General features: G+C 45.6%; 1 protein-coding gene across 4 annotated transcripts in view; it reads right to left on the minus strand.

Annotated features, from left to right (window-relative positions):
• The window catches only part of RAB11FIP4 (RAB11 family interacting protein 4), a 111222-nt gene that overhangs the window by 30550 nt on the left and 57059 nt on the right, over positions 1 to 23613 (minus strand). The window contains exon 1 of one of the 4 annotated variants that reach the window (XM_030230718.2): positions 1179 to 1284. The exons of 2 other annotated variants lie outside the window; for them this stretch is intronic. Coding sequence is in view for 1 of the 2 variants with exons in the window: in XM_018918956.3 (XP_018774501.1) it covers positions 936 to 947 (12 nt within the window). In the remaining variant the exon portion in view is untranslated. Of the gene's footprint in view, positions 1 to 935; positions 1086 to 1178; positions 1285 to 23613 lie in introns of those variants that run through there. One more of the 4 variants, XM_018918956.3, reaches the window with a different exon arrangement.

Raw genomic sequence — 23613 nt, forward strand, 5'->3', positions numbered from 1 at the left:
TTACCCACAGTAGATAAATCAGCTGAATACCATGAGAATAAATAATTCTCTCAGCCCTCAAAGCCACCAACCTTAAAAATCTGCCACAAGCAATGAAAATATTGCTACTACCAAAGCAGCAACATTAAAATTCCACCTCAAAATCAGCTCAGCACACAGCAATGAGGGCGCCTGCCTGTCCTGGGATCTCTAACCACACATCACTTCTGCCTAACAGAAAAGCACAATTGCCCTTCTCCATTTCAGGGACACGACCAACTCCAGGCCAGGAACTGCTCACATCTACAAGATCTCTGCTGTGAGCTGCTTTCATACGCAGCCAAACACATCTCACATGCATCGGGAGCACAACCACTTCACCCACAGCACCAGGGCAGTGCTGGTGCCACACGAGGGCTACAAGGCAGCATCTGTAGCTCCAGCACAGGCTGTCGTGACAGCCACACACTAACCACAACTCATTTTTTTCTGCCTATGTCACTAGCATCCTGGAGCCAGCAAATGCATTCACAACCACATTTGGGTATTGAAAACATTCAACAATAAGTAATGGCAATCCAAACACATTGCCAGCGCCACAGAAAATAATTACAGAGCAAACCCCCCTGCTTGCATTCATCCTAAAAAGTACTCGCTTTTCTTCCTCTTCCCCTTATAAAGGTTTAAATCCCAGGTATTTGGGCACCTCCAGGTTACAGAGCTGAGAGCCGTAAGAGGCTCAGCTATGCAGGAAGATATCTGCCTCTTCCCCTACACCCCATTTCACCCCACACAGCTGCTGACAGACACATACGCTTTTAGATTTTCCCGTGTAACAACATCCCCAGGACCCGCTCACTTCCATAGCGAGCCCAACCTTGTAGCACACACAACTCCGGAGCGAAAATCCCCTCCTTCAGCAAACAAGAAAAAAAACCCAGCAGATTTCGTTCTACCTGCAATTTCATGCATTTCACGAAAACGCCGATACCGCACCAAAAACCCCAGCGATGCTTTCCGCCCTCGCTCCTGGATCCCCACCGGAGCAGAGCGGCTTCAAGGATCCCCCTTCCATCACGGATCCCCCTCTCCTCACGCCGCAGCCACGGCGCGGGTTCTCCGGAGGAACAGAGCGAGAGCCCGCGCCGGAGCTGCGGCGTGGAAAACCCCCAAAACCCCGCCGCAAACTTCCTCCTCACCCCGCAGGAGACACCGGCCGGTTCCCGCCTTCTCCTCCTCCTCCTCCTCCAGCCGGGCTGCCCGTACCTGGCTCGGCGCCGGGAGGTCGGTGCCGTCCCACGCCCCGTCCCCGCCCCGCAGAGAGGGCGGGCGGAGCGCGGCCCCGCGGGGCGGGCAACAGTTGGAGCATCCCCGCCCCGCCGTTGCCGGGCGACGCGGAGGGGCCGGGGCCGGGCCTCGGGTACCCCCGAGCCGTCGCCGCCAGCGCGGGGTCCGGGCGGTGGGCGGACAGCGGCGGGAAGGGCCCCGCAGCACGGGCTGTGTGCGGTTTGGTGTTGTGCTCGGGTGCGTGGGAGTGACGCGCGTCCTACCCCGCTCCTGGGTTTAGTCGTAGTCACTCGGTTTTGCTCAAAAATAATGCGGTATTGCTCAAAATTATCTGTAATTAAAATTATGCGCAATTGCTGGTGAACGGGGAAGATGCCTAGGGTTCCTGAGGAATGAAATGTGGCTTAAAACCCGATTAAAACCCGATTAATTCTCTCTATATTATATAATGATATATTATATAACTTTGTATTATATAGAAAATAAAAATTGATCTAATTATATGTTTATTATTTATATATCTGCACGTTTATATGTAATTTATATGGTTTTATATAATTATATGTGTGTAAATGGCCCAGCTTGCCCAGAGAAGCTGTAGAAGCCCTACCCACTAGTGTTCAAGGCCAGGGTGGACAGGGCCTCCCCACCCCAGGGTTATGGACAATCTTCCTGCAGGTGGTGGGTGTGCAGGAACACATCTGAGATGGAACAGAAGAATTTTCACAGACTGATTTTGGATTTCTTGGATACTATTTCTTTTTTGGATACTTCATAGGTGAAAGGATTGCAGTAGCAGGCACTGAGAGCTGTCAGGTCCCCAGGCAGGGACAATCTCTGGGGACATCAGGGTTCACAGGGGACAGCCTCACCTGCCTGGTGTACCCCCATTCCTACAACAGAGTCACAACTGAACACATGTACAGCCTCCCTGCAATGTTGACAGGCTAAAGCACCCTCAGTGTGCCCAAAACAAAACAGATCCTGTTAGGAAGTGATGTCTGTTTTGTCCTTGATTTTAATCCCTTTAGTTACAAGATAATGAGAAGCAAAACAAAAAGGCTGAGAACAGTCACACTGACTTTGTTATTTTATATTCACTTTACTTCTTGGAAGTTGTGTAACTTCCTTTTTCACAACACCTCATAAGAGCTGTGCTGTCTGTGCAAATAAAGGGAAAAAAGAAAGAGAGAGAGAGAAAGGAGAAAAAAAATCTGTTTCTGTAGCTTTGCAGCATTAAACGACAAGACAAAAAGGGAAATACAAAAAAAACATTTTTCTATTAAATTTCTATCTGGGAGCCAAACCCTTCCTTTATTGACTGTCACAGTTGTCACTGCTACGTCACACATGGAAGGGAACACCATCCTGCAGATTCAGCCAGCAAACAAACACCTCCCTCCCAACTGTAATGGCACTGAAAGTCTCAGAAAAGGAAAGAATCCCCAGCCCTTACCCTGCCATTTGACCTGGCCATATTCCAAAGCCTGTCTTTAATGTCACCTACAGGTATTTCAGAAGGGGCAAAGCTCTTTGGGGTGTACTGTTGAAACAGTGCTTATACACAGAGTTACAAAGATGCTGTAAATGTAAATCCCTGAAAGATCATTTAAGTACTTTATACTTCTAAAATATTTTGGACTTTATTGTGTCCAAAGACAGGGTGTTTTCCAGAGAGGCCCAAAAGTTACTTGATAAGGGATAAGGAAATTCTCAGAAAAGAGAGCGAAGCAGGCAGACACAAACCCATCTACCAACTGACATCTCATGTCCCATGTATTCCCTGAACCTACCCTCATTTTCATCACAGCCAGTGACTCCTAAGTGTAAAATATTGCTGTTCAAAAAGCAAAAGAAGAGAAGGAAATTAATCAGCCCCAATTCTTATATATATGCAATGCTTAAAGCAATTCACTGAACTTGACCCTTTTTGCAGTTCATTGAAAGAAAATGAAAAGAATTCCATCTCTGCTGAGCAGAGAAGTTTTGGAAGGGCGGGGGATGCCTGAGGTTTAGTGTAACGAAGTGTAACAGCAACAGATGAAAGCCAAGCACAGCTTCAGCCAGCACAGACTGCCGTCCCCACGTGTGCAAGGAGGTCACTGGGACTCGCAGTGCACAGCTCGGGACAGGTCCCTGCACAAGGGGACCCTGCAGACCCTGGGCTCCCTGAGGTGGCAGTGGGGCTCCAGACCCTTCCTGTTTGGGGGCTCTCCCAGGAAGCTGAGAAGCCGATAATGAACGGTGCAACAGGAATCAAAACCCTCTCCCCAACATCCTCCTATTCATGGATCTAAATGAATGGCAAAGCAATTTCTACAAGACAGATTTAGGGACAGACAACTTCACTGCTTTTTAAATAGGACACTTCTAAAGTCTGCTTTTCCCTTCAGCATTCAATTTGAGAGAGTCAGGGGCTCACTGCAGAATAAACAACAATCACACATGAAATAATTACCTGCATGGTACATTTTGCAATTGTTTCCTGAAAGATGCAAGTCAGAAGTGTTTGTATTGTTACACAGATCAGGCACTCCTGTGGACATTATGAAACCTGACAATTACAGAACTATTACCCAACACAGATCTACTTTAAACAGCTTGTGATGAGAAAAACATAAAATAAGCATTAAACAGATAAAGAGCAATAGTTAAAATGAATATTATAATAGAACTGTAAAGAACATATGCACAACTGTGTGGTACACCTGCTGAACACCCTACTCAGTTTGCTACCCAGGGCTTTGATATTTGTTGCATAGTAATGATTGAGAAGGCACAAATCTCTCACTGATAGATGCATTTCTCATAAAGGTCCTAGAAAATGTATGGACTTTAGATAATCACTCCTCATTAAGGAGTGAATGTATAAAATCTTTATTAAATAATAACCCTAGCTATAATACAGGTTCATTTCTCACTTCATTAAAACTAAGCCTGATTAAGTAGAGATTGTTATAAGCTGCCTTTGATCTCCATTGAGACAAAAATCTTATTTTTACATATTTCATGGTAAAGTGATAATTTTCTGTTTAATATGATTTAAGATTTGTTTCCTACAAAGGGAAAAGCAGAGCACGCTGTCATGGCTGAGGTTGGGCAGGTGACCGCCACTGGCTTCTCTTGAAGGAATGAGGATTAATTTTGGGAGTGACACAGGCCTTTAAGTGCTTCATGCCTAAGAGCAGCAAGGGTGCAGAGGAAGGGTGTCTGCATGTCTGCTGGGACAGCAGCTTCCGCTTACTGCAGCTGCAGCTCAACTGAGTCAGTGCCACGGGAGGAGAGCTTGCGTGAGACGTTTTTCCCATCTGAGACTGAAGCCTATTCTCCTGTCATGATTTCAGGCAGCTGAGGAATTTGTGCAGGTTAGTGACTGCTCAGATGACCACAGACACTGAAACAGGCTCCAGGCTTTGGGTGCAGTTGCAGAGCAGGCTCTGCACCCTGAGACCCTCCTGAGCACAGTATTTGTGAGCCATCAGCAGCAGCTTTGCTGCCTTTCAGAGGAAAGCCCTTCAATGCCCACACTCATCCAGTGCCATAATTGCTGCACCCTGGAAACGGCAGGGTGCCCCTTCACACTCAGGTTCCGCTTTAATTCGTCTTGTTTTTTCCTAAGTCCCACCCTCCATATGCCACTTGTATTAAGTGTACCTGCAAAGTACCTGTGCTGAGTCCTGTCCAGGGTTTGAGCACAGTGACAAGGAGCTGTCAACAGAGAGTAAATTTTATCCTCATTACCACAGGAAAGAAAAGAGATGGGTATATTGGTAAAAGGATGCTTGGCACTGCCAGATCCCAAAGAACTCCCAAACCAACACTATGCATCCTGAAAAAGGTGCTTGCAGAAGCATGCCAGAGAAAATCTGGGGAAAATATTCATTATTTGGGTGATAAGAAGAATATTGCTGGATATATCACTGAGTGCCTAAATTAAAATCACTGTTGTACCCTTCCCTTTGTGGGTGGTGAGGCATGGCAGGGAGCTGGAATGAGATAATCTTTAAGGTCCCTTCCAACCCAAACCATTTTATGATTCTGTGATTTCCAGTAGCACCCAGAGTGCCTGGTGAAACCAGGGGCTCCTGGCCAGGAAACACTGAGCAGGGCACATGATTGAAAGGGTTGATGGCAGAGAAACCTGCTGATCTGGCACAAAGCACTGCAGTTTCTCTGGAGCAGTTCTGAACAAAGGCTGGCACCTCCTCTGCTGTTCCAGAGGCAGAATCCTTCCTCTGCATCTCACTAAGGCATCACTCACAGGCGAGTCACCCTAATGACAAGAAACTGGAGCTGAAATGTGAAGAACAGAGACTAATTAATAATGAAGGTAATGAGATCACCAGAATATATATACACCAAACCTGCATCTTAATTATCTCATGAAAACTGGCAACTCCAATCATGCTTCAAAAACCTTTAATCATGCTCTCTCTGATGAATATTGGTGGCTATTTTACAGAGACTTATGTAAAAATACCTTTTATGTAGGTTTTTCCCCTACAATAAGAGCTGGCCAAGTTACTACTGTGTGTAACTGCTCTGCTCCAAAATGAGATATCTCAGACTTGTAATTACAGCTGGTCTGATCTTCATCTCATCTACTCTCATCTTATTTTGGAGTGCTTCCTTTGAAGGAAATGCAGTAAGACTGGCATGAGTTACTGCAGTGTTATTATGAATCCCTTTTATTATGAAAGAACAAACCAAGAACAATCCCTAATTAAGGCAGTTTCTGCCAAAACACAGGGAGCATACAGTCCCTGCCCCAAAGACCTTGCAATCACAACAGGCAAAGACACTTTGAGGTAGGGAAAAGAGGACAGAATGAACTTGCTCCCAACTACAACTTGTTCCCATGATTTAAGGGGAAATCAGGAGGTGGCTGAGATAGGATGAACATAGAACAAGTGCAGAGCAGGGGAGCTGAAGACTGCAGAGGGGCAGAAACAGACTGCATTTACAGCTGGCAGAGCCTTTCAGGAATGTTCTGCAGTTTCTTCCCTGCCCTTCCCATCCCTTCATCCCTGAACAGGATAAGGAGGTCAGCTCCAAACTACAGCTGCAGGGGAACACTGCTCTGGGTGCAGCAGACATAGCTCAACCCCTGCTCCCACTCCCAAAAAACAAAACCCCAAGTGCCTGCAGAGAGGCTGATTTTAGTAATTAAGGAAGCAGCAATTTAGACTCTACACCACAGGGGTCTGCTCTCCCCATGACCTTCAGAGCAGAGAGCTTGCTCGTGTCCTACCCCCAGCAAGAGCCAGGCACATCAAACAGCTCCAGCCGCGCACAGGGTGCGCCGGGGAAGGTCTGTGCAAGATGAGAGCACCAGAGGCAGCTCAGGGCTGGCTGAGGGCCACGAGCATCCATTCCTTGGGCCTGTCATGAACTTGGGCCTGACTCTGTGACATGCAATTACAGCATGAAGACATTTCAGGAGACTCTCCCACTGCTCTCTCCAGAGATGAGCTACTTGTAACCTCTCTGCCATCAGCAGGTTATACTTTGGCTGCTTAATGAGGTGTTCGGAGGGATCTTCTGTGTTCCTCTCCTAAACCCCTCATGAAGGACAAGTAGTTAAGAGCTGTGAATGCAAAGGCCAGATGATGGCACAGGATACACATCCCCCTCATCACTGCAACTGTACCATTAGGTTTTTCATGTCAAGCTCTGAAGGCATCTCAGAATAGTAGCTGTGAAACCATGATTAAAACATCTTTGTCAAAGCATTACAGAAATAAGCCAGACACAAAATCTATTCTATTTAACCTTTGTTAAAATTATCAGTAATAAAAAGATAAAACAGAACAGGCTACCTGAGCAAATTCAAATGAAAAATACATAGCCTGTCCTTTAGAAATGGGCTGGGAGGACTCTTGAAGGGCATGGACACATTCATTTTGCTGACAAGAGCATAGAAAGGAAAGGGAAGTGTGAGCATTCCTCAGCCACTTCAGAGCTTAAACCAAGGTGGAGGCAAGTGGCTCCATATTGCACCAGAGGGATGGAATCACATTTACTCACCTGTCTCCACTGTGGCTGAGGGGAGAGGAGGCTTCAGTGCTTTTTTCCTAGCCAAGGAAGCAACTGGCCAGGGCTCAGGTGAGCCTGGAGCTGCAGATGGATCAGGGGGTTCTAACAGCCCTTCCCACACATGAATCTGCTGGGTTATGCTTTGCATGGTCTGTAGAAGACAGGCTGCTGCCAGAAGAATTTTTTGGGAGTTTCAGCTCACGATGTGTTTTTAAGCTTTTAGTCCCTTCTCTGTGTAACACAACTGGTTAGCAGAGGAAAGGAAAAGAAAAAGAATCAGTTGGCCAGGATAAGAATAATTCATGCTCACCAAGGGCTAGTATTTCTCTCATGACACACAGCAAGGCTGCAGAACAGAACATCCAAAAGCAAGAACAATCCTCCACTGAGCTCATGGGTGCAACTTCACTTTGGTCCTATTGCTCCTTTGCATTACCACATCTCTTTAATCACACAATTGCACACTACTTCCCACTGGTCTGGATGTGCTCAGGACCCTGGCTGGCTGGTGCTTGGCTTATCAGCAACTACTCAATATCTGCTTTAGTCTCTTGATCAAAGTGCAGCTTCATGTCTTATTTATGGCTACTACTAACAGCCTGCTCTGCAGACAGAACTATTTATTTCCCCCTAAGCTTTTCTGTGGTGTTCATCACTCTGACATCTGAGTGCTCTGCAACGATTAATTTATCTTCGTAAAGTCTCTTCAAAATGAGAGAAGATGGTATTCCCATTTTACAGATCAGGAGCTGCTGCACAGACAGATTGAGGTCAAACATTTCCACTCATGATAGGTCCTAGTATGAAATGTCTCAGATCTAAATTTTTTTAGATACCTTCAAATATAATGCCAAAAAAATAAAAACAAACAAACAAGGTTTGTGTGTTCAAATAAAACTCTGACTGACTTCTTAGAAAGTCAGGTACAAAACAGGAGAGGATTAGGGACTGTAAATGTTGGTTCCCAGGAAGAAGGATGAAAACTTTCTGACCACCAGTCTCAGGAACACCGAAAACCAGTACAGACAACCCATGTGAATGTAAAATGCATTATGAGCCTTGGATGAAGCAGCAGAGTATACCTTAAAAATCTAAACCCATAGCCATGTCCTCAGCAGCTCAGAACACAGGACCAGATCCTGAGAGTACAGTTTAAGGTAGGAGGAATTGCAGGTTCTCTCCACTTCTTGGCCCATTGAGCACGGAAAAACCAGAAAGCTTTGTAGTGTAGAGGACCACCCTGGGAAGGAAAGGTTTTGTTTTATCACTGTGGTAAAAACATCTGTGGATCAAATGTGCCAGTATCACTTTACAGCATGAAAATGCCGCCCAGGGGACTCTCAAGACTCATCTTTTTAAATGCTGATACCTCTTTGTCAGTTTTAATAAAAGACAGCTACAAAAACAAAGTGGACCATGTGGTCTCAATGAAGCAGAGACCGTGGCAATCAATAACAGAAACAATTTGCACTTACTCTCTGGGAGAATTTGCTTTTAGCAGCAATATTTCTATAATAAGACATCATTCAAGAGCTCCCTTCAATTTTTCTTGGGACAATGAGCCCACTGTGCCCAAAGCACATCTATGCTTATGGAGATTCGCAAACCAGGACAGTGTTTAGGCTGATAACTTCACCATGCACCGCATGATGATAGATCACAGCTTGCAGGATGTTTGATCCTTCCTTTTCTGCCCTCAAATGGACAGTTTCCTATCTCAAAAGAAAACTTCTCTGTCAAAATGTTGACTTTTTAAGCAACATAGACATTAGTTTCTCCTTCGCCTCATGATCTCTTTCACAGAAGGCCTCACAAGTGCTCACAGGTCTGCCCAATACAAGCTCCTGTCTCCAGCCCTCTTTTTTAGCAGATGAATAAGGTTAGGAAAGACAAAAAAAACCTGCGGAGAAGAGGGACATGGAAGTTAAAAGAAAACATTTTTCATTTGCTATGCTGGAAAGACACCAAACTGTGCCACAGGAAATGCTTTTCAGTTGGGAATCCTGATACATCTCAGACCCCAGACTGTGTCAGATTTAGACAATCTAAATTACATTTCAGATCAAAATTTTATTTGTTTGGAAAATTGCATCTGAGACCATTGCTCTTTTGTGTCTTATCAATCCAATCCCATCTTCATTAGCACATACCTAGTAATGGGACTCTTGAAGCAGCTGGTCATCTATCCCAGTGCCACCAGCACACCAGTGTCACCAGGGAGAAAACACTCATGGGCACGAGGTGGCCTTGGCTCAGCCCCTGGCACTGACAGCTGTGGCCTCTCCATTCAGGCTGAGTGCAGAGTTGTTTGTCAGAGGGATGAGAAGGTCGCAAAGTGCAGGAGCTGAACTCTTTGCTGTGTTTGCCATTTCCACCAGGTCATGGTGAGGCTCTGCCTGGGCTCCGCTGTCTCGCAGTGACCTGTGACCTCTGGCAGTGCCAGCACTGACCCCTGCAGGGCCCTCCCTGCCAGCTGAGCTTCATCCTCCTGTAACCTGTGGCCCCCGGTGACAGCAGTGACAGCCCCCAGCCCCTGCAGGCCTGGGGTCTCCATGGATACAAGAGAGACATGAACTGCTCTGGTTCCTGTGGCTCTGCACTTCAGTGACATTGTGGCACACGGCTGCTGCACCCCTTTTCTTTCACTTTTGGCTCTTTGCTTCACCAAATGAGGAACCAGATGTTTCCAGTTCCCTGTGAAGGAGAGACACTGCCACAGTTGTGAGCAGGGAGCTGGACTGTCAGGCTAAACCTGTTTCAGTAAGTAATGTTCATAAAATCATTTCAGTCCAAGTTGCAGCTGCAGCAAATTTGCACATGCCTGGTTCAGGATTACTTTTGGGTTTAGGATCTTGGATCATGCAGAATGTCAGGAATGGGCTCAGTCACCAGTTCTATCCACAAACAGAATTCTCATTCTTGGATATGGCTAAAAAACAGCAACCACTCAAATATTAAGGTACAGATGGAAACCCCCCACTACTTCCTGTAAGTATTGCCTACAAAGCATTGCAGAGGCATGGTTGGATATTACCAAGGGAAGTCCAATCTCAGTAAGAAACTTAGAGATTCTAATGTAAAAGTTACACAGGGACAGTCTCATCATCTGGAACATGAATTCTAGCCTTAATGACTCAGTACAGACATCAAAATCATCCAACTTCCAACCTGGGCCATCCCTAGCACATTCCTTTACCACTGTGATTTGTGGCACAAATTCATCACCCATCTCCATTCATACTGACATCCAGCAAGCCAGGTACTTCCATGGGCTCTGTACTGCAGCAGCAAGAGACAGGAAGTCAATTTTCTGTGGCACCAAAGAATGGCATCTCAATGCTTTCCATGACATCTCATTTTGGTGGATTCTAATCTTGTCTCTGAGAGACAGGAGCTGTTGTGGCTACTGCTGGTTTGAGGCTATTTTTTACAACTCACAGATATATAATAGGCAGAAGTTTAGTGGGGAGAGAGAAAGGAAACAAGATTTTTGCATGGTGAAAGAGGTGCTTTGGCAAAAGCTTCCACAACTCTGGTGAGATAAAAACACAGAATAAAAGAGAAAAGGTAAATTTTTATCCAACCTTGCTACCAGAATAACACCCTCTTCCCCCATGCCACCCTTGCCCAGCCAGATCCAGTCAGATCCTTCAGTATTTTGTTCTGGTCTAAGCCAAGACCCAGATCTGAGGCTCCCAGGGGCACAGCACCGTACAGAGATAAGCCAGCTGTGTAAAAACCTGGAGTTAAGTCAACAGAGTTCAGTGAGCATTGAGAGAGTGAGCAGCAGAGGGGATTTACCTAGAAATGGAGCATCTGTGAACCACCAGTTGTTTATAGGGACTAATGGACTTGCCTTGCTCCCAGGTAGTTTTACTTCAAAGGTACATAAAAATGCTTAGAAAACTCTGTCTTGATACTACAGCAAACAGTCCTACAATGACTTTGACAAACTAACCCCTAATGCAGGTGAGAAAGCAACTGGGATTTTTCTTGTACAGTCATTCCGTGTTCTGCCTTTTGCTCTGAGCCAGCTGGAGTCTCTCAGGGCACAAAACCCCCAAGATCCCAGACCATAAGACATAAAAACATTTCTGTGCACTGATTGCCTCCTCACAATAACCTCATTATCACAGCTGTCAGTCACCAGGACAAACCAGTCACTAGCATGGGAACCACTGATAAGGGACGCTCACCCTGAAATGCACTTGCAGCCTGGAACAACACAAGGGATGGCAGCCTTAGCACCACAAGAGCCTCCTCCAGGCCAAAGTAGCAGGAGGTGTCCTGTCCCTCCACTGCAAGGGACTGGAGGGGTCACATGAAGAGATTCCCTTCGGCTCTGTCACACCATGGGGCTGGCTCAGAGTGGAATTGTTCAGCCCCTTCATTTCCACACTGAGCCAGCACTCACATGGAGATAATTGTTTATATTTTCTAGATTTATATCCCACAGTGGTGATGTGCTGTGATCAGGCTGGAAAATGTAAGGGCCTTTTTTCTTACAGATTTCCCAGCACGTAAATCTTCTCTCCATGTGCTATCCTGTCTTCAGTGGCTATCCAAAACCACCATTATTAATCATTCACCTGGTGCATGATCTCTCTATTTTATCCAAGTCCTTGATGTACTGATAAGGGGTGGCTACAGTCCTGTCCATGCCAACGTAAGGCTGGATCACTCATATCCAGTTCTGACCTCAATACTCCTCAGCCACTGCTCAATACAGTGGTGCTACAGTGAGAATTTGATCATGATTTATAAACCTGAGTAAGCAAAACGTTTTTATCAAATTTCAGAGGAATGCTGTTAACATTTTAAAGTTAGCAAAAAATCTTTCCCAAGGCAGGAATTTTCAAAAACTTGCCCTGAACATACATTGCCTGAGCCAGACATTTTAATAGATGGACTCAGAAAGCTTTTTTTAATATTAGCTATTAATAAGTGCAAATGTTCACAATGACAAATGCAATGTATTTTTAGTCTGTACTGGGACAGTGGCCTTGTCTTCATCAGCATTTTTCCTCAAACTTTCCTCTTTCACACAAACCCCACCTGTAAGTCTGAATACACAGGCACACAATCACGAGCTCTTTCCAGCCTCACCTCCCTGCTTCTCAGCAAGGTCTGTAAACACTCACACTGCTCTGACTGCTTGTCAGGTGTGCCTGTGCTTCCATCTTGTCTTATTTCTCTCCCAGCCCTCAAGAATGTTCTTATAACTGGGATTGCTCAGTGACTGTAGCTTGGTTAACCTGGAATTATCCAGGGTAAATCAACTCAGCATCAGGCTTTGCAGCTGAAATGAATGGATTGACTCATGATACAGTTAAGTAGGAGGAACAGACTCTGTACTGTAAACATCACAAATGCAAATGTCTTTCATAAAGTCAATTATTTTGTTATTTGTCAGAGTATGAACTGGGCAGCAGTGAGGAGGGAAGGGGTGGCTGTGAGCCTTCTGTCCTCAGCAGCACATGTACAGGGTCCCAGTCACCTTCTGCCCTTGCTGTGTCTTTAATTCCCAGCTCAATACCTGGGGCACAGCTACACCAACAGCTCCAAAATCCAGCACCATGAACCACCCCTGCCATTCTGTGAAGCCTGGCTGCAAGCAATGCAAATATTTTGAATTGGATTCCTGTGGCCTTTTCCCTGGGTGACACACACAGACTTAATGGTTCCCAAAAGAACACGGTGGTAACCATAAACTGTGATAAGTTTGACAAGTGCCAGCTGACGTAGAATGGACCCATTGTGTGTGTTTAACTGGAAGCAGTCAGAAACTCACATCTCGAGTTTGTGGTTTCTTCTGGGATCACTGCAATAGTTTCTACATGTCACAAGTTAATTCCAAAAGAAGGTCATTTTTAGATAGCACCAGAAAGAACATGAGGAAACCTGGGGTTATTGCAGAGGGAGCCTGCAGAGGTGGCTCAATGCTGCTCACCTGCAATGCTGCTGTTTTCTGAACAAACAGCTGCACTCATTTCCCCAAATGGCCCAGGAGAAGCTTTTCTCACTCACTGGCCTTTTGGAGGTGCTGTCATGTGCTGCAGGGCAGACACGGAACAAGGAAGAAAGTTCCAGCTGGGATACCTTCAGTGTAATTTCCTAACACCTGCATGAAAAGAAAGAGTGGCTACTGCCATTTCACTGCAAAGAAATCTGACAGAGAGAGGCTGTGCCTTTAAAATTGGTCAGACACCTACTTCCCACTCTTTAATTGCTTCTCTTCCATATTTGTGTGATAAAAGCTCAGCTCAAAGAAATACAGGCTTTGCTGAACAGCAGAATACAGCCTAGGTGGTCTCCAGCCCTAAAACAACTTTCAAGTGACTTCTCCAAACTCAGACAAGAAAAGAGATAAAGTCAGGAGTTGGATGCTTCTTTCCCCATTCTTGCAATGCCACCCTGCTAGGATGGATGCTGCACAGAACTGGAATTACCCTCATCCTGGAAACATTTTCCTCAAATATTTGGTTCCACTCCTTCCCTCCTCCCTGAGTAATGGGCAAGGGCGGGGTGAGAGTATTTCACAATTAATTTTCTGCCGTTGAAGAGAGGATGCATTTCCTTCTTCATCTGTGCTTTTGTTCATTGGTGCCCTGAAAAATGGCTGAGCCCTGGGCAGCAGCCTGGAGCAAAAGCAGTGCTCAGGCTCCCCAGCAGACTGGACACAGCTATTTGTGAGGCTGCCTCACTGGATCAATTGTCTCTCCTTCCCAAGTCATGCTGCCATTTTATCATTAAATCACTATTAATATCAAGACTGGAAGTCTCCCCCAAGCCCTGAATAAAGTCCATCCCAGAGGTCCCCAGCTGAAACCAACATTCCAACTGCTGCTCCCGGGAAAATGTGTTTTTTTGACATCCAACTATGCTAAAAGAAACTGGCCACCAGATAAAGGCAGCCCACAATGACTCAGTGAGCACCAGCACTTTTGCCCAAGACTGGTCTGAAAGCTACTGACATCAGTAGCAAACCTTTATTTCAACAGAGATACATTTGGCATTAGCCCTCAGAGCCCTGGTTCAGTTACACTCACTCCTGTTGGGTCCCAGCTACACTTCATGAACATCTCTGTTGCTTTAATCTCCCTGTTAGGTGCTGTTGTGCCCTGCATGGGGACAGTGTTGATCCTATGAGTGCCTCCAGGCAGGCCAAGGCTTCCCAGGGCCAGGAGACAAGTTGGAAACTTCTGGTGCCCTTTATCCACCAGGCTTAAAGGACAGGACAGGAAGTGTGTCCTACCAGACCGCTCTGCTCCTACACCTTCCCAAATGCTGCTGGCCCCTCCTTGCCAGGAATAAGTTCTATCTTCCAGGCTCACAGAGAATAAATCCTGCATTTTGGCACTTTCATGCACTTGTAAGTAGCAACTGATGTGAAGTAAATGCTTCAGATACATGGCTGAGCAGCTCTGCCAGGAGAGTTTGCATTTGTACCTGTCCTGCAGACACAACTCTGCCTGGAAACAGCGTGGATGCTGCAGGTGTGGTTTAAGGCTTCTTGCAAGTCTTAGGGAAAACTGCCCTTCACCCCAGAGATAAAGCTGCCCTCCTTCTCTTCCACCCCCTTTGCAGAGCTGGCTCTGACCAGACTTCCATATCCATCTTCCAGGTCTTTTCACTTCTCCCATGTTTTAACTGCTTCTATTTTACATCTGGCTGACCAAAGCTCAAGAGAAACAAGTTCAAAGGCTTTCTCAAATCACAGTGTAACAGTAGGTGGTCCCCCCTATGGCAATCACACATCTTAAAACTAGGAAAAAGGAAAATGAAGGAAATAATTGCAGTGTCTGCACAGGCCCCATGCTGTCAGTTATCCCTGATGGGGAGTGTCTGCTCCCTGTTTCCTTCCTGCTGGCTCAGCCCCAGGCAGGCAGAGGCAGCACTGACAGCCCAGGGATGGATCAGCACCAGCAGTCACTCCTACCTGGTGTCCAGCCTGACTGAAGATTGCCTTCAGCTGCCTGAATACAGACGTTTAATGCCACTCCAAAACCTCAAGGTATTCAAGGCACTCACATGGATGTGACACAGCCCCTCCAGGAGCCCACACCACAAAGGTAAGCCTTGCACCCAGGAGAGAGGGTGAGAAGAGCCACAGCCTCAGTGGGGGCCTGGCTCCTCATCTCATGTGTTGAGATTTGAATACCAATTCACCACCCAGCTGCAGTTTGCGGGGCTCTGGGCTTCTTAGGCTGCCTGTGTGGCTGGAGCTAAAGATACTCCAGCCAGAGCCATCAGCCTTTCTATCACCTGAGCAGGCCTGAGCTGAGTGAGCAATCCTCCCCTCACCCCCTTCTGCAAAGTGCAAATGCCTTTCTCCACCCCAAACTCAGAGGAATGCACAAGACCAGGGGATTGTCCTTTGAGGCTGCAGGGACTCACCTGGGAACACCCCAAAGGCTGCACAGGCTCCTCTCAAGACAGTTATTGGATTACTGCTCCTGGCTCAATGCTTTGTGCTTTAGGCTCTGCCAGACTGCTTTAATCAGCTGGTAATGTGACACTTCCTTCTATAAAGACCTGAGATCTACTTCCCTGGCAGCATGCCTTTTCCTCCAGGAGGTCAGCCTGCATCCCTGATTTCTCACCTGTTGCGACAGAGAGATGAAGAATAAAAAAAAAAAAAAAAAAAAAAAAAAAAAAAAAAAAAAAAAAAAAAAAATCAAGGCAGTTGTAATTTCGATGTAAACCTGACAGGACATCCTGCTCAAAAAGGATATCTCAAGGAGACTTTGAGGCTGGCTCATTTCAGCTTCAGACAGCAGGAGAGGCTCAGCTCAAAACTCTTGGCTTACTCCAAATTCCCACTGGGTTTAAGTGCTTGATGTGATTAAGGGATGAGAAGTGAATCTCAAAAGAAAACAGAGGTGACCAACAAGCTGTGGATACAAATTTGACCAGAAATGCACTGCAAAGGATATGTTATCTACTAGTCCAAAAAGTTTACTAAATAACCTGCCTTATGAGATTTCTGAGACAGGGGTGGTGCTCAGACCTGGTGCTCAGAAGCTGCCCAAAAGCTGCCCTCCAATTCTTACTTCCTTTATATGTAGTTTTCTTGTCCAACTCCCATCTTTCATCACTCTCCATTCTTTTGCTAAGCAATGTCAAATTCTTAGCAAGCAATGTCAAAAAATGTCACAGGAAAAAAGCCAGCCAAGGTGGTCCATCCACAGCCATTTGTGATCTTCACTTTGAAAAGTGTTACAAAACATCCTGAGCGAAATACTTACTCAGGCTAAAAACTTGGACACCCCCATCTCACCTGGATGCACTGGTACCTTGCTTGGGGAAGGAGCTGGAAGCACCTCCTGCCCCTCTTTTTACCCAGCTGACAAGAGGATGAAAATTTCTGGACAGTCTCTTATGCCACATGTGACCAGGCAAAGTCAGTCTTGGTATTGCTAGCATGCAAACTTTGCTGTCACTGCTGGCTGTAAAAAAGCTTTAGCTGGGCATGAATGAAAGGCAATGACTAAAACATTGTATGAAATTGATTTAATAAGGTTCAATGATTGAAACAGGAAAGATTTTCCTTGACAAATTGTTACAGGCTAGATTCAGCCTTCTGTGACCAGCTCAGCTGTCAGCCTAATTGAAACTTGCGCAGTAAAGGGGCAACAGCCTTTGCTCTCAATTAACTCAGAAGAAAAGTAGAAATCTTTTCAATCCTTCTGAATTATCAGCCCTTCTTTCATCTGTTTGGGTTGGGTTGTTTCTTCTTTTTTTGTGTATTAATACAGCTATTAAGAATATTTGGGTATATTATAATTCACAACCATAATTTAGGACCATAAAAAAAGCTTTAAAAGCTAGGATTAGAGAACAGGAGAAAAATGGTATTTGGTTTTGAGGAAGGAGGTAGCAATCTGCTACAAATACCATTTATAAGGGCTGCATGTAGTCCCAGCTCATTCTGTCACAGACTTCTGGCTGCAGATGGATTTGGATGTATTGAGTGTTTCCTAGATTTTGGTTCCAGATATAAAAAATCCATTTCTGCCACTCTTGATTACACCGACCAGCACATCCTTTGGAATTACTCCTTAAGGCTTAACTGAACATTGTTTGTGGGGAAAAATAACACCTCATGGTAAATGAGTCCTTGAATCTGGATGCAACAAAATTTGGGGCCAAGCACCCCTTGGATTAGGTCTGTTCCATAGGAGCTAAAGGCCACACTCCCAGGTATGTCTCGACCTGCTGCTGACCCCTGCTCGCCCTGAAAGCAGCCACGTGTGTGTTGTTACCCAGATGGGGATCCTGACATCTTGAGCAAGCAGGAGGCATTATCTGGGCTCCAGGGAGGAGCAGCCACTGAAGCTGCAGGCGACTTCATGTGAGAATCTCCTTCTCAGGAAAATATCCTCATTAATAAAACAGTAGGGAATGCGGAAAAGCAGACTGATCTCAGAGTAAAATGTTTCTTTGGGAGTTCCCTGAGGAGTCAGTAGCAGCTTGTTATGGAACTAACAAGGCTTTTACTGCTGCAGCCATGTGAATGAGAAATATTTCAGTGTTAGGGAGCAGCAAATAGAGGCACAAAGCAGGAAAGCTGGGCAAGCAGAACCAGTGCCTTGAATAACAAAACTCACAGCCACTGGAAAACCTCCTGAAAGGTTCTGAGTAGGAAACAATCCATGACCTAATTAGGTGGCACTGTTGCTGAAAAATAGAGGAAGGAACAGAAAGAAAGCAGGGGGAAGATTAAAGTGAGAGAGACAGAGAGTCCTTAATACTCAGGAGATGAGTCCAAGCTGGAGCTGACCAAGCCTGACGCTTTATTTAACACACACAAACACTCCATGAGGGAGGAGGGAGGCATAGATGAAAGAGACTTGCTGCGTGCCCATGGAAGGTCTCCTCATGGAGCACATTTTACACACTGAGATGAATGAGGGAAACAGACAGGAAACACCACAATGTGTTGGGATCTGGAATTAACTAATATCCATGCTGGTTTCTGCTATGAAAATAGCACATTTTTCTCCAAGGGGAAAAAAATGGGTTAGGAATCCCTAAGCAGCCATGTAGGGAACAAGTATTACAGTGAGCTGGGCCACAACATGATAAGGATGTGATCTATTCTGCATCCTTCCCACAATAATTCCCCTCAGTCATGGCAGAAGCACAGTTCAGAGGCAAACTGGCATCTCTGAGCCAGACAGAGCACAGTTCATGACACAGGTTACTTGGGTGACACAAAGGAGTTCTCGGCAGGAACAGGTTCAGCAATGCCAAAGCTACACTAAACCCTCGAGGCCATCACAGGAGGCTGCAGGGGCGTAATGAGATATATGGATACTGGATATATGCATATCCATATGGATACTGCTGTGGAGTGAATGGCCTTTTCCAAGGCATGAGGAAATCCCAAACCATCCATCAACAGCAGACTACACCCAAGGAGTTCACCACACACCACCCCAACCACCACCTGCCCAAAGGAGCTCTCATTCAGCAGGGCTGTCAGATTCTTTCTGAAAAAATGACAGGCCAGACTCTTAATTAGGGTGCACAGTACCAGTGCTGACTTCAGTGAGCCCTGCTGGTTTAAATGGCAAGGTTCTGGTATCTCCTGATACTGGAAGTGGAGAAGAGCAGGGCCAGCCAAATCCTTGTCACCTCTCAGCCCAAGAGGTCCCTGGCTCTGTCACAGCTGGCTTCCCACAGACACTGCTGTGAGCAGTTCTGGGCCAAGGAGAGCTGATGAGGTGCAGCAGCCTCGTCTGGCTGCCAGTCAAGTATGACAGCCTGCACTTGAACTACACACTCATTCCAACAGGGAAACAAAGCTGCAGGGATTTGGCCTGAGCATCAGATGTGTGAAGTCTTTGAACTAAGTTCCTTTAAACTCACAGTCGCCCCACAGAGAGCATTTGTACAACTGCCTGATCAAAAAGCATTGATAAATCGAGTCGTGACTCCCCTTCCTCTCACTGCAGATTTCACTATTCCCAAAGGATCAGGTCTGAGTCCTTCACTCACTGTACTCTGTGAATTATCTGCTTCCTCCCCACACCAGGAGCTGCTGCAAAGTGCTGCTCTTTCGGGCTGAGTGGCACAGAGGGTCCCTGTCCCTGGCTGAAGGACAAGCAGACACACTCAGCTCCTGGCAGCAGCCTGAGTTACCACCCAGCACTGATGGGAGCTGTGTTCCTCAGGATCCAGCTGTAGGCAGCTGAGCTGTGAGAGAACTGCACATGAGGAGCTGTGCCACTGCCCTGGCTTTTCTAATGAGCAGTACAGGTACCCCTGCAGGGAGCTGGGCCAGCCCAACCCAGCCCTGTGCTGTGAGTCCCACAGCTCTACCCTGACATGTACCTCATAGGAATGTGCAGCTTCACAGGTGTGCCACAGCTGTGCCTCAAAACGCTTCAACCAGAAGTGCAGACATCCCTGCAGCCACTGCTGTTTGCATCACAGGCACAGGGAGAGGTTGCCATGAGCACCAGCAGCCAGTCATGCCCACCCACGCCAGTGCAGCCCACGCAGGGACATCACATGCCAGGGAGAAAGGCTCTGTGTGGGCTCACTCTCAGTGCTCAGGGAGATCAGCTCCTTCCCTGAGGCTGTGACAGAGGCTAGAGATGGATGCAGACACCCCTATCCTAAACCAGCCATACAACCACAATCATATCCTCTTCTCTGATTTGGGGTAGATCTCCAGGTTTTCCACAATCACTTCTTACTAAAAGCGAACACAAACGTTTCAAAAAGCAGAAAAGCTTGGTGAGAACAAAACCTCACAGTACATTCCAGTTTTGCCTAAGAAAATAGCCACCTTAGAAAACAGGGAACAGCTCAGCTCAGTTTTTCTCTTCAAGCCTGCTTCATCAGTCTCTGCCTCCAGTGCCCAAGGAGTGGGAAGGGCTCCCTGTGCACTGCAGGGCTCCTGTTGCATCAGCCGCAGGGGGAGATGAGCAGAGCCCGGGGGCTGTCCCTGCTCTGCTGTAGGTAGCACTGCACACACAATGCCACAGGCTTACCCTGAAAACAACAGGCTGACAAAGGGGAAAGGGTCAGGCTCTGCTTTCCCAGTCTCTAAGGTTTTCTAAGGTTTTTTCCTTCAGTCCCACACCACGCAGTGAATGGCTAGTTAAAGCAGCTTCACACTAATTGAAAGCAGGCTGCTGTATATTTGAACTGTGCGTTTTAACCTGATTTTTATCCCTGAACTACAGCACGCTTAACAAAGATGACTTCAGAGGGAAGAAAACATTCCTTAATTCAGAATTGTACTTACTGAGAGTGACTGTGAAAGTCTCTACGGGAAGTGCAGTGTCTCTGAAGCCCGTCTCGGCAGCAGCAAAGTTTTGTCTGTTGCCTTGCACAAGCGGGATGTGAAGCCAGAGCCGGGACACGCTCTGGGCTGTGCTGCTGCTGGCTCTCCTGTGTATCGTTGCCAAGGCTCCCGGGGCAGACTCCAAAGCTCCCAGATTCGCCCTGGCCGAGGCATTCCTAATCAAATGCTCCTTTCAGCACGGCCACGAGCATCACACAGGGCTGGGAACAGCAGCGTTTTCTTTGATTCAGGTAAAGATCAACTTCCATTAAGTGCTCTCATCAGTTTGCAATATTGCTTATTAGCGAAACATTTTCTATCTGGAATTGTAACCGATGTTAAAAACTATGTGAATTTTTTTTTTAAATAAATAAACTTTCTGCCTCACCCCCCTGCTTTGAGCTGCTCTGAGATCTCAGAAACAATGGCAGGATTGAGGTCTGCCCCCAGGTTTGATGCTAAAATCTGCAGCTGAATCAGCTATTTCTGAACAGCTGTAAAAATCTGCTATGCCAAAATGTCATGATCTGCAGGTTAATGATTCTTGATGGAAACATGGAATTCATAAAATCCACTACTGCAGCAACACACAATTAAACTTCTGCATTATGGCCACAGGTCCTGGACACTCAGCTCTCGTGGTGCCAAGGTTTTTCTCAAAGATATCACAGTCCAAAATACAAGATGTGTGAAGTTTCAGAAAGCAAGAAATAGTCAGATAAGAGGAAGACACAAGTCTCAAGCGCAGCAGAAGCCAAACTCGACTATCTGAAAAAAATATTACCTCTCTGCTACCTCTCAAATCAGTTTTACAGGTGGTCTGTAATACCCAGAGTATTGCAGGAGTATTTTGGGCTCTCATCCTTTCAAATTCATAGTCCCTTCATAATGTGTTAATTGTGTTAATGGCTATTCCATTCCGTATCTTAGTGGTGGCTGAGATGGAAAAGGTTCAAAGAGCTCATGGAAGCCTGTGCAAAACCAGAAGAGGTGAACAGACATTTAAAAATCTCATTTTCCAGTGTTACAGCTGATCCTAATGCACTCCAGCGTCCTTGATCAACATTAATATGTGTTTCTACAGGTAAGTCGACTACAATAAGAATGTTTACATTATGGAAGTCAGATCAAAGCATTGTAAAATTATCAGTATGACTGATCTGACATGTTTTTTTTTTCCTTTTTTTCCATATTGCTCACAAACAGGTCTGAAAATTACTTCTTGAGTTACGGTAGGCAACAGTTTTCAGTATCTTTCAAATTATAATGGTACACAAAACACACTTCTTGCCCTTTTCTATAATTTAATAATAAACTAGACCAACTTCTAAAATTCAGATTTCTGCACCAATGGAAATTTCTGAATGCTGATTTTTGCTGATAGGGGTTGCTCAAAGTGGAAAGGATCAAACATTCCTAATATTTAAGTTTTCAGGGAGAGGATATACTTTAATCCTCTTTCCTCCAACAGTTACCACTATGGGTGTGTAAATAACTTAAAATGAACTCCTTCTACAAGACCACGTATAGTATGGCTGGAGTAAACTGGTTAAATGTCCCCTCCCAGAAGGGCTTCAGTTCCTGACCTCAAATAACAGGGTTGTAAAGGAGCAAAAGGAGACAATGAGGTCAAGAAAGCACCACGGGAAGGTAACTCTGGTTTTGCATCTGAGTTTTTACACTTCGCTGTACTCCCAGACACATTCTGGACGAAGAATAAACAGCTCTTCTGCGGCTCCTGGCACGGCATTTACACTGAGCCCTGGAGCGTTCTGCCTCCAACCAGCTTCATCACTCAGCCCGAAAGAGATTTAGCGTGAATAGTTCTGCCAAAAGGATGATCATCTGTTAATGGAGCTGCTTCTGGACACCCCAGAGATCGAGGCACCTGAGACAGCTCATGCTCTTTGCACACAGATGCTGAAGGCACATCTCTCTCAAGCAGGCGAGGCTCTTTTCTAGGTCAAACCACTGCACAGTTGGGCCTGATGTCCGTAAAATTTAGGAATGTAGAGCCAAGGGTTCAGGGCAGAGGGTGGTCAGGACAGTCTTCCAGCAGAGTTAGGATATCCTGGGATATGAACTGAGAGGGAAGGGCTCCACACATCACAGCAAAGACTGGCAAATATTACACTTAAATAAACCAAGCATGTTTAAAAATGTATCCCATTCACAATTTCCATGAATTTTTCAGAAGGTCTAAGAAGGTCTAATTCACAAAAGGTAAATTAACTCCTTATCTGTTCACACTTAAAGCTTTTTAAAAAGCAGGCCTGAAGTCTGGAATAAATTCAGCAGGCAGCAATGTCTTGACCATACATAGGAATATTTGCTTAATAAAACTATGGCTTTATCAGACTGTTTCCTGCTGTTTCCTTTCTGATGGGTAATGGAAGGTGCACCCACCACTTCACTCTGACGTGTGTAACCCAGAAAAGCCTCAGCTCGCTGTAAAAACTCCCAAGTGATATGTTTCTTTGTTAGAAGATGCCTCGGGGCTCTTGTCGCATTCTTCTAAACACGTCAGGAAAAACGAAATGCATTGTTAACAGCTAGCAGAAAAGCACTACACATTAGTCATTCTTCTCCTGAATGGAAAAGAACAATTTCTCATGAAATATCGTTCCCATTATATTCCTAGATTGCTTTGCTGGGTAGCTGCCCTGTCTTTCACAAGCCTCAGGCTGAAAATAGGGATTCTGAAAGAGAAATTTTGATACTCTTGAAAAGAATTAAAGGAAAATGTGAAAGTTCTCACTAGAAGAATTTTGTAAAGACTAGTGCCAACCAGTTTCCTGAAGTGTTCTTAAGGATTAAACAAATCAAAATCAAGTCAAAATGAAAAACTGAAGCTTCTACTCTTGAAAGACATCAAAATGAGAAACTCTGAAATTCACAAATAATTTCCTTTTTCCCAAGCCAAAATGTTGTCAAAATCAGCATTTTATGGACATTTCAACTCTGAGAGGAAACAGCTTTACCATTGAATTTGGCACATCCAGCATCTCAGC

The sequence above is a fragment of the Serinus canaria genome, chromosome 18, assembly GCF_022539315.1.
Source record: "Serinus canaria isolate serCan28SL12 chromosome 18, serCan2020, whole genome shotgun sequence".
Classification (NCBI taxonomy): Eukaryota; Metazoa; Chordata; class Aves; order Passeriformes; family Fringillidae; genus Serinus; species Serinus canaria.